The sequence below is a fragment of the Sus scrofa genome, chromosome 1 (genome assembly GCF_000003025.6).
Source record: "Sus scrofa isolate TJ Tabasco breed Duroc chromosome 1, Sscrofa11.1, whole genome shotgun sequence".
Classification (NCBI taxonomy): Eukaryota; Metazoa; Chordata; class Mammalia; order Artiodactyla; family Suidae; genus Sus; species Sus scrofa.
The window spans coordinates 143,415,461-143,426,751 of record NC_010443.5 but is presented as its reverse complement, the minus strand read 5'-3'; the positions used below and the strand labels follow the sequence as shown (position 1 = coordinate 143,426,751).

The 11,291-nt window shown below is 51.8% G+C and overlaps 1 protein-coding gene across 3 annotated transcripts in view; it reads right to left on the bottom strand.

The window, feature by feature from the left end:
* OTUD7A (OTU deubiquitinase 7A) overlaps positions 447–11,291 on the bottom strand; it is a 317,129-nt gene continuing 306,284 nt past the window's right edge. For all 3 annotated transcript variants that reach the window (XM_021098704.1, XM_021098720.1, XM_021098709.1), the window contains 2 exons: positions 11,051–11,135; positions 447–9,964 (listed from right to left, as the gene is read on the bottom strand). In XM_021098704.1, coding sequence (XP_020954363.1) covers positions 8,516–9,964; positions 11,051–11,135 — 1,534 coding nt within the window. In that variant the 3' untranslated portion in view covers positions 447–8,515. The remainder of the gene's footprint in view (positions 9,965–11,050; positions 11,136–11,291) is intronic.

Here is an 11,291-nt window from a genome sequence, read left to right as displayed (position 1 = left end):
TACTGAGGTTTCCAGGCTGGGGGGTTAAATCAGAGCTGCAGCTGTCGGCCTCTGTCACAGCCACAGCCACAGTAATGCCAGATCCAAGCCACGTCTGCAACCCATACCACAGTTGATGGCAACACCAGATCCTTAACCCGCTGAGTGAGGCCATGGATCAAACCTGTAACCTTACGGTTCCTAGTCGGATTCATTTCTGTTCTGCCATGGTGGGAAATTCCCTCTGATCATTTTAAAAGGAGAGAAATCTTTTGTCTCATATAATAAAACTGAATTACTTGGTTTACATCTCATCTGACGGGAAGAACTCAAAAAAAAAAAAAAAAAAAACTGGGGAGGACAGATGCTTGTCAGAACACTCTTCCTCAGAGCCAGAAAACTCTTCTTAGATGGTATTTTACCAGGAACACAGGAGTGGGTAATGGGTAAATAATTGGACCAGTCAGTGCTTTACAAACATGTTAATTTTATTGAGTAGGCATCAAAGCTTCTCTCTGTGTCAAGTAATGGAGAAGCCATATCACACGGATTACAGAGCTACTATTACTTGAAATAATCTTTCATAAAAGAAAGAAAAGAAATACAGTTCTATAAAAAAAGTGCAGTAGTCATTACTGGAAGTTTCCAAAAATGAAAGCAAGGTTTACTACATATTGCAAAAATTGGTTTAGTGCTTTAATACTCCACAAAGTAACAACCCAACCACCAAAGACAGCTCTTAAGATGGGTTCCTTCTCCAAGAACGGACCAGATGGAAGAGAATATGTGCATTGAATGAGAACAAATACTTGCAGGTAGAAAAGGGCTCTGGACAACTTGGGCAAAGTAACAGGGATTTATGACCCCTTTTTGTCTCAATGTTTTCCTTCATCCGTGGTAACAAGAAACTGGGGAAACCAAGCTATGTGATGCACCCCCAAATCAGTCAATCGAATCAATAAAAGAAAAAAAGAAAGGGAAAGCAATAGAGGAACTACTACCATTGGAAGGAACCAAGCAAATACACTTCAAAGGCCATCAGTTAAAACAAGACCAACTGGTTCAAGATGGTGATGAGTGGGGGTCCAGCCTCAGCGGCAGACTCAGGGGTACCCCTTAGGGTTCTAAGGTTTCCATGGGTGGTGGAGGGCCCAGGGATTCTTCCGGCTCTGTGAGGCGGGGTTGCCTCTGCTACAGGCCGTGGCCCATCTGCAACAGTGCTTCTGGTGGTTTTACTAGTTTGGGACATAAGTTAGTGGAGACAAGCTGCCCCACTGCCACCTGCCAAATCCTACCTTCAAGGCAAATGTTTGGACTCCACTGCAGGGCAGGTGGGAGGAAGCAGATGGGCCACAGGGCTCCTGCCTCAGAGAGAGGTTTTTAAGGGCCTTGGGGCAGTCCTGGAAAGCTGGCCCACTCTGAGTAGTGGCAGGAGCACGTCTGCCTCCCCCTGCACCACCCCCAGTGTCTGTCAGGGCAGCAGTGAAAGGGACACTCTTCATTTGGCAATTCAAGTGAAGGGACACACACGTGTGGGCCCACTCACTGTGTGCTGGGCAGCTGCTGAAGGGGTGTTACAAGGGGATCCTAAATATGGCACCCAGAGAAATGACAGCAAAACCACAGAGGGGGATTAAAAGAAGGACAAAAGTCCAGGTGACAATAGGAAGATTGTAACAGTATTTTGCCAACAACTCTTAGAGGAAAACACATTTGGCCAATGGACCTAGAAGTAAACACCAAGGTTGTGTACTTGGGAAAATCTGAGGGGTAGGAAGTTCAGAGGAGGGGCAGGAAGTTCAGAGAAGGAACAGTCTCCCCTGACTCCCCCACTGGTGGGTGAGGCCACCTGCCTGAGTGGGAGGGCCACAGGGAGGCAGGGCCCAGAAGGCTGTATTGTTTGGCTCTGTGAAGTCCAGGCTCTGTCCCCCAGCACACACCCACCTGTGACGGTGGGGGAGACTGGGGCCTCGGGTCTCCAGCCCCATGGCTTCCAACTCTGTCAATGCAGTCACTTGCACCTGCCCCCCTTAGCCCGTGTGACCAGCTCCTCTTCCTCTGGGGGCCTGATTTTGGTGATAGGAGAACGGGTCCTCCTAGTGGTCAGGCTGACTCTTTCTTGGGCTGGGTCTTCTGCCGCCTCCCACCCCCTACCCCCAAGGCCCCAGTTTGCTCTGAGAAGGAAGGCCTGTCTTCCTGGACACAGTGTGACGGCGAGTATCCTAAACGGCCATTATAAGGGACTCTCCAGAACGGTCCAGGTCTGTGATGATCTCAAGGAGGGAGCGTAATCATGAGAGCTGCTCTGGGGGAAACTGTTCCCACCTCGGCCTCCTCCAGAAGACCCTCTGTAAACAGCTGAGTCCCTTCTCCACAAGGGAGGCTCCAGGGCGAGCATTGCCATGGAGACTTGCCAAGGTCTGGGGCTCACTGCCACAGGCTGGAGATGCAGACAGGCTGCTGCATCAGCAAAAATCCTCCCTGTTTAGAGGCAAGAGTAGAATGTGGATTTGATAAAGGCTGAAACCGATCTTTTGAGGCTTCTTAAAAGCTATCAGATGATTGATTTCATTTTTCTTTTTTTTTGACAAATACTTACCCAGTGCCTAAGGTGTGTCAGGCACTGTTGTAGGCACCAGGAGTTCAGCAGTGTGCAAAACAGACAAACATTCCTGCCCGCATGGAGCTTACATTCTATGGGGGTTGGGGGAGGTATACAATGAACAGAAGAATGAATAACACACACGCAGCCCTCAGATGGCAATAAATGCACAGGGGGAAAATGCACAGGGAGGCAGCAGGAGGGCGGGATGTATTGGCTTGTTAATAAAGGAGTCAGGGAAGGGTTCCTTGAGAGGTGACAATGGAGCAGAGTGGCAGGTAGTGGAGGGTGAGCCAAGCGGCTGAGGGTGGGTGTCCAGGGAGAATGGTTCAGACAGAAGGGCATGTGCGAAGGCCCTGAGGTAGGCCTCTATTGCTGGGGCAGAGGCTGGGGAAGTAAGGGCTAGGAGTGGTCATTGGAAGGACCTGGCTGTTTCTTCATTGAAATTCATCCCTCAGCGTCTGTGCTATCACAGACGTTCTCAAAGAGCTGGTTCCGCTAACTTAGCTTCTTTAAAATAATGGGTTGCTTTGGTCTTGAGCATATTTAGCCTATATTTAAAAAGCCAGCAGTGTGCCACATCTTACAGTAAATAACTACCTTGAGCTCCAGTGTGTGTGTTTGTTCTTCTTCTTTCTCTAATGGCCACACCCACAGCATATGGAAGTTCCCAAGGAGTGAATTTGAGCCACAGCTGTGGCAACATTGGCTGCTTTAACTCTTTGCACTGGGTTGGGGATTGAGCCCTTGCCTCTGCAGCAACCTGAGCTGCTGCAGTCAGATTCTTAACCCACTGCATCACAGTGGGAATTTCATGTGCGTTGTATGTGTGTGTGTATGTGTGTGTATTCTTAAGATGCTATCTTAAAAGGAATAAAAAAGAGTAAGCAATGGCCATCATTTTGTATATACATAATTGGGGTTGGTGGGATTTTTTTTTTTTTTTTGCAAGCATTGAACAGCGAAAGTGAAAATTTCAGCACATTATTTTGCAAAATAAATGGAAATAGTAACATTTTAATCTAATTTGGAGATTCTGGTTTCTGTGTTATTCCTGCAGTTCTGTGTGAGTTAAGTCAGCCCAGGGTCAGGGTTGGGGTGGGGGTGGGGAGGCAGGAGAAATAGTGTCTTGATATCACACAGAGTGTACATGCACTTATTCCCTTGGGGTCCCGGCAGGGCAGCTCCCTGTCTCTTCTCTGCCAGGGGTGGAGGGCAGAGAAAGGACTGGTTTGGGGGAACAAAGTTACCAGTGTAACTGCTAACATACCATTTTGCACATCGTTTGGAGCTGTCCTGAAACTCTTCCAAAGCGGGGTTCCTGGAAGCACTCCCTGCAGGCTCTCGGTCTCCTGGGGTGAGTGTGGGGGACTCCTGTGGATCTCTCTGGTATGAAGCACCCTGGACCCACCTCCGTGTCAGCAGACCTACTGTCAGAATCATGCTCTGGATCATCAGGACCCCATGTCCACATAAAGTAGACATGGGGATGCGGGGGATGTGCCTGAAACAAGGATGAAGCTGGGCACCCCTCACCACCCTGGAGTTCCACAGTAAAATGGGCCAGTTCTCACAGGAAAAAGAGTTTATAGTTAGGACTAAAGGGAAGGGGGGCCCAGTGGTCTCCAGAGAGCCACCACTTTAAGGCTTTTTGGAAGAGGTTGCCTGCTCCCTGGTGCCAGGGGTGCCAGCCACCTTGGGGCCCACTCTTGGACCTTCCTGCCTTCAGGTGACAGCAGAACCAGACTCTGGACAGAGGCAATGCCACAGTGGCCGAGGTCTGACAAGGCAGGGCCCGCTGAGCCACAACACACATTTTCTTCTTATTTATTAGAAGCATTGGAAGAAAGAAAAAGAAAAAAACACCCGAGGAATGTAATTTGTAAAATCCACACCACAAGGAGGAAAACGGAATCATGTCATAAAGAAAGAAACCCTCCCAAACGCGCGTCACTCCACATCTCTTAGTAAACAGGAAAGACACAGAGAATGGAACTTACACACATGGGTTTGGCAAAGCCTTTTTTTTTTTTTTTTTTTCCTCACACAAATTTCCCACCACTGATGGGTACAGCCCTTTTTTCTTAACTAATGTGAAATCTATGCTGATTGGTTAAGTTTATTTCTGCAAAGTCGAGTAGTTTGCAAAATAAGCTTATGGACACATAAGGAGAGGTGAGAGCCAAGTGGCCACGGCCCCACCCCAGAGATGGTGGGCTGTTCCGCACCCCCAGGCGTGTCTCCTGGGGGAACGGAGAGCCCTGCTATCTGGAGTCATTAAATTCCTGACAGTAACCTACTAGAATGCATCAATTAAATCGCTTTGGAAAACATTAAGTTTGTAAAGTAACAGATCCAAACTTGAACTCCACTTGAGCCACCGAGTGGTGATAGGTAAGAAAAAGTCCACAGTAACTTAGTGAATAGAAAGTATTTGTTTAGGAGGAAAGATGCAGTACCCAAATCCATGGACAGAAAACAAATTGAGCTTTCAATGGAAAAAGAAGAGACATTTACACAGTTCCACTTTCAGAGGGGATTTGAACAAATAGCAGAAAGCATTTAACCCCCAAGAGCCTGCAGTGGAGCCCCTCCCCTCCCACCTAAAGTTAGCCCTCCAAGGGGACAACCCTGTGACAACACCAGGGCATAAAATATTGCTCTGTGGCATTTTCTGAAAATAATATAAAAATAATTTCTATAGTACATTTGAACTTGGCTTTGTAAAATATCAACGTAACATAGCATAAAATCTATAAACAGAAGACACTTAAAAACACCTTCCTTTAACAATATATTATTTTTAAAAAATCATATACCCAGGTAATGCATATGCAGGAAGTGTGAAGTAAATTACTGATATAACCTCCACTGGGGTTTAGAAGTATCTGGGATTCTTCTGGAAACGTGCTGTCACTTAGGGACATTCATCTTCCCAGAAAGGGAAGTGTGGCCAGACCAGACAGGACAGGAAGGCGGCCCACTGGCAGGGTCAGCTGCGCAGCCCGAGTCCAGGACCTATGCCCTGACAGGGCTCGAAGCCTTTCTAGGGTTGGGATTGGCCGCCTTCCTCTTCTCCAGCACCCCAAATCGACTTCCTTTTCCCTGTTCCACAAAGGGCCTCCAGTCACAAAAGGACATTAAGGGACCTCTTGACCCACATGTGAAAAACACAGCAGTTTCTAATAGTTGCCATCTAGCCTGATGAACTAATTTGGTCTGAGACGTGTCTGGCCAGGAACCAGGGCTAAAGAGCTCTTGTGAACATTGCGGGGCTGGACCAGTACCATTAGCAGTATGTTCCCTCACATTTTTAACTTCTGTTTAGAGGAAGGATGGCTCTAGATCTCTCATAAGAGGAAACGGCTATTTGTAAACGATGTGGACCCAGGGGGCATCGTGTCAGCTGGGAATGGCACCCCCAGGTGCTCTGGCCCGTGTAGTGGCCTTTGACCACTGAGAAATCAGTGGCCTTCCACCTGGCAAGGGTCAGGGGAGCCTGGTGGGGGCCGGGGGCTGGATCTCAGGCTCTTAGTCATGGCACGTAGGTCAGATGGGGGTGGTACAGAGGTGACTTTGAAATTCAAGAAGTGAGAACAGGTCACTGTTTTTCATAATACCTAGGAATTACCCTGCCTGGTTTTGAAGGTTTTCCTTTTTTCTTTGATACTATAAATGGACCGTTTTAATTCTCAGTTTGCCTTTCTTTCTTTCTTTTTTTTTAACTTGGCAGAGCTTGAGAAAGGTAAAATATTTGCATAGCCAGTTTTGGAAATTTCTGGTTGGCTGTTTTGACATTAAAAAAATTACAAAGCAAACACGAATTTACTTTCTGCCTCCTTGATATCTTGTGCGTATGAGTTTGGTTTCTGAATGCACAGATTAGGCATTTCCAGGCTGGCTGCTTTACCTTCTGAGTGAGGAGCAGAGCAGGCGCTGGCGTCTACAGGTGAGGCGGTATTCTGTGACCTCACAGCTTTGGATGGCAAAGCAATTGCTCAGCATGATGTGAAGAATCAGTCCAAAAAGCTGCCACAAACCCTCTTGATGAGAGATTAAAAAAAAAACACACCTTTTTTTTTTAAACAAAAGAAATCCCAGTAATATGAGGGATATGGATGTTAGTAATTACCACACATTGAAAGTATTGTTTAGCGTGAAAAGTAAAACTTTCAAAAAATTTCCTTGATTCTATTTAATAAATAATTTGAAGGAACCACTTATGCAAAACTTGATTACTGAAAACGCCACATGCTGTGGATAATTAAAAACAAAAAGGAATTACTCACAGGAGATACTCAAATTAGTTTATTATAATTCTTCAAACAAGTAAAAAAACTCCTCCCCGTTTTTTTTTTGTTTTGTTTTGTTTTTTGTTTTTGCTGCTCTTTATGTAGGGGAAAAGCATCCTTTCTGGAGAAGGAGAAGCTGGCTCCAATGAAGAGATGGTCTACTGCCTGTTTTCCAAAGGTACACCCACAGCAAGGCTGGGTGCTTTCTCCTCTCTTGGGATTATTAGAGGCTATTCTAAGGCTCTCACAGGTTTTAAAAGATTCTTTTGCTAATGAGGATTTTACCCATCTTATCTGTATTTCTTTGAAAAAAGATCTTTCCTTAGTGAGGCAGATTTCACTCCTCAGAGTCCTTGACCAAGAACGATATTCTCCAGAGGTAATCTTGGAAGGAAGAGGCTGCGTATTGCTGCTCAAAACAGGGTAGGTAAGGACACATTTTTTTTTTTCCTCAAGAAATGTAAAGAGGCACCAAAATAGGGACCGCTCAGGGGTGGGGCTGCCCCTAATGTATTATGGAGCCACAGTCTGAGTTACCTCCACCTTGCTGAGGGGACCCCGATGGGAGCGGTGCCCCTTCACTGGCTAATCCCACACAGATTCGAGTGGAGACAGGGGGTGGGCTTCCTTCCCCGCTGCTCTCAGCCCCTTCCCTCTGGAGAGAGGCGCAGGCCGGGTTTCAGAGCGGCCTAGCGGGGGCTTACACAGTGACCATAGGGTCAACTCCTCGCCTCTCTCCTGGCCCACCGATGGTTGCTTCCTAGGGGCTCTCCAGCGACAGTTCACTGTGGAAGTGTCTTCAAAGGAGAAAAGTGAGCAGACTGTCATCTTTGCTCATATAAGGGCAACTCCAAATAGTGAGTTCAGAACCTTGCTTTGGGGACCCAAGGTGTCTTTGGAAAGCTCCTGTCACCTGAGCTGCCCGGCACCGGGATATATAGCTACACCTCACAGCGTCTTGCGAGGTAGGTTGTCCGGTGCCATCCTACGGACGCCCGCGGCTTTGATGGCAGTGTGAATGTCGCTCGGGCCGGGGGCTGTGGGAGAAGGTTTTGCTTATGAGATGGAGCCGCGTATTCCCAAAGGGCCACAGGGGCCACCAGGGCGTCAGCGGGCATGAGCCCACAGGCGGAGCCGCCAGCGCGGTCCCTGGGCCTCGCGCTCGCTTCTAAACCCTGGGTGGCACCGATCGCACGCAGGTGACCGCTACATGGAAGAGGTCAGTCGCTGGGTTAGGAAAAAAACAAAAACCAAAAAAACAAAAAAACCCAAAAAAAGCCAAAAAAAAAAAGCCAAAAAAAAAAAAAAAGGCATGTAAAACACTCCCTTCTAAAAACAAAGGGCTGCAAATTTCTTTATTTCTCTTATTGAGGAACAAAAATACTCTTGCAATGGCTATTGAGTTTCCACAGGTACGAGGCAGATGCTAGCTAGCACACCCACTTCCAACAGTATGACTTGTTTCCTATCCGTCTACTACCTGAGTGGCGTCAGTGTAGGTTCAGGCACCATTAGGAACGTTTGACCAAACACGTACACAGCACGGACAGAGGATCTCCGGCCTTCCGGTGGACCAGGGCTCGGAAAGAGACACCGACAGCGTGGAGAAGCCATCCTGGGCGGCGGGGCCGCGGGCGCGCGCTCAGGGCCGGGCCGCGCGCGCCTCGCGCCGCCGCCGCAGCTCCTCGCGGTAGCAGCACGAACAGAAGTGTTCGGTCTCGGCGCGACCATAGAACGCGCAGTTCTCGCGCTGGCAGCGTCGCTGCGCTGGCCCCGCGCCCGGGCCGCCGCGGCCGCACTCACCGTTCGAGCGCGCGGCCGGTGCGTCGGCGTCGGCGTCGGCGAACTCCAGGCCTTCGCGCGCCGCGCCGAAGCCGTTGGTGTAGGTCTGCGACTTGTGCTCGGTCGCGCTCACCGCCCCCGCCGCGCCGGGCAGGGCCCCTGGGACGGCGCGCGCCAGCGACTCTACCGTGTTGACGGTGCGTAGGGCGGCGGCGCGCGCCGGGCTGTAGCTCTGCGACGACAGCGAGCGGTTCTGCTGCGGGTATGTGGCGCAAGGCCGCAGCGCGCCCACGGCTGGGGCGCATGCCTCGTCCCGCGCGCCCGCCGTCTGCACATGGATAACACTCTGGCGCGCAGGCGGCGCAGGCGGACTGCGGCCGGGAACCGGTCCGCTGGCGCCCACGCGCCGCGCGCCCCCGCCTCCGGGGCCCGGAGAGGCCGCGCCGCCTGCTGCTGCCCGCGCCGCCCGCGTGCCTGCCGCCGGCCCGGGGCTCGGGCGCTCCTTGAGCTTGAGCACCAACTGCGTGGGCGGCCCGGCCGGCGGGCCGGGTGATGCGCGCTCGGGGCCCGGCGTGCCTTCCGCCTCCGGCCTGCGCGGCGGTCGCTTGGCCGCGGAGGCGGCTGCGGCGGCGGCGTCGCGGCGCCGCTGCTCCTGCTCGGCGCTGAAGCGCTCCTGCGCGCTGGTCAGGTAGTAGCCGATCATCTCTTCGTGGAACTGGTGCCGGTGGCTGGTGAGCAGCAGGCCGGCGAAGATGAACTTGCGCTCGCCCTGCATGGCGGCGCGTAGGATGTTGAGGCTCAGCTTCACGTCCGTGCTGTACTTCCAGGCGTCACCGCGGGGTCCACTTCCCTTGTCAGCCGGCGACGCTCCGGCCGCCCTGTCCGTGGGCGACGGCGTGGTCTTCTCCGAGGGAGACGTGCTAGCCGAGGCGCCGGACTCCTCCTTGCTGCCCTTGCGCGACTTGGCCTTCTTCTCCTTGCCGCGCTCAGGCGCGTCTCCGTGCTTGCCATTGGCGGAGTTGGCGCGGCTCATCTTGCCGTGCACCAGGCCGCCCAGGCCGCCCATGTTTTTCTTCAGCTTGATACCCAGCGTCTTGCTGAAGCTGCCTAGCTTATTGGCCACAGAATCCGCTCGTGTCTTGTCCTTGTCCTTGCGCTGTTTCTCCTTCTCCTTGTCCTTGCCGTTCTTGCCGTTGTTGCTGTTGGAGTTGCTGCACACCGAGTCGCGGTCTGAATCGAGTGAATCGGCCAAGGACTGCACGTCCTCCCCCGCCGAGGCGGTCGGGGACTCCGGCTGTGCTAGAGGGGCCTGTGGAGGGGGCGGGCAGGTAAGGGATGAGGTTAGAAATCAGCAGTCCCCAAGCGGACTGATGGAGGCAGATCCCTCCCTCCCCGCTGTGTTGCCTCCAGCCCCACTGTCCCTGTCCCAACCGAGTCTCCTGATTCTAGATCTCGAGTTGCTGCCTTCACAGCCCTCATAAGGGCTAAACAAGGACGTCCAGAGTAATTGACAGGCAGGTCAATGTGGAGATGAGGCAGGACTCCGAAGCCAGACTGCCACCAGCTGTCACTTGTGCCATTAGTAAGAGGGGTATCGGTACCTGCCTCAGGGAGCCCAGTGAAGATTAAATACAGGTAAAGGCTGAAGTATGAAAGCACTCTGAGTGGTGCCGGCTTGTCCTGGGTACTGATTGTGCCGGGCACTGCCCTATTTGCTCTTCTCCTGTCACTTATAAAATATTAATTATAAGCTCCACTTTATGGCTACATAAACTAATGTCTAGGGAGAATAAATTCACTTATAAGCTTTTCTTTTAAACATCTCTTTTGGGGAGACCATCACTGAGACCACAAAAATATCAGATACTTAAAGCGAATCCGTCTTAGTATCTGGAGGCGAGGACAGCATGGGTTCTCCCTGGGGGAGGGGGCCAAGTGGGGCAGGCAGCCCCCCTTGTCACCGCCTTTTCGGAGGGGAGGGAAAGTGAGGGGAAGGGGGGGGTGCCAAGGAATCGCGCCCTCGGTTCTCTGCCTTTTCCGAGGACCCACACACTTTTATAATTAATTCCGCTCCGTGGCAGCACATCGTGTTCCGAGCTGGGCAGAGTTTTGTGTTGCGACTTGCCTACGGTTTGTTTTCTGAGTGGGCGTGTTTATTCCGCTCCTTCTGTCGAAGATAAGGGGACCTCAAAAAAATAAAACACACACACAGACACACAACCTAGCCTGAGCGCTGCTATGGCCAGACACGCAGGCGCACGCGCAGACAGGCGCGCGTTCCAGTCGGAACCTGGGCGGTCAGCGTTGGGGAGGATGCACCCCCGCCTTCCTGCCGGAGCAGAATGAGCAGCCGCCGCCCCGCCTGCCGCTTCTTCCCGTCGCACGCCTAGCTTACCCGGGTCTCCGAGGGGATCCGGATCCACGTCACATTCATGTAGCTATGCAGAAGGTTTAGCTTGGCTTCCAGCGACAGGATCAGGCTAGAGAGAGGAACACCAAATGAGACGCGTCCCGGCTCGCCCCGCCCGCCGACCGTCTCCAGAGGAGCCGGGGCGCTGCGCCCAGCCCCTCCCCGGGGAGCCCAGCGACAGCCCGCTCCGTAGGGCGTGGGGGAGGGGGACACAGGGGTAGGGTCT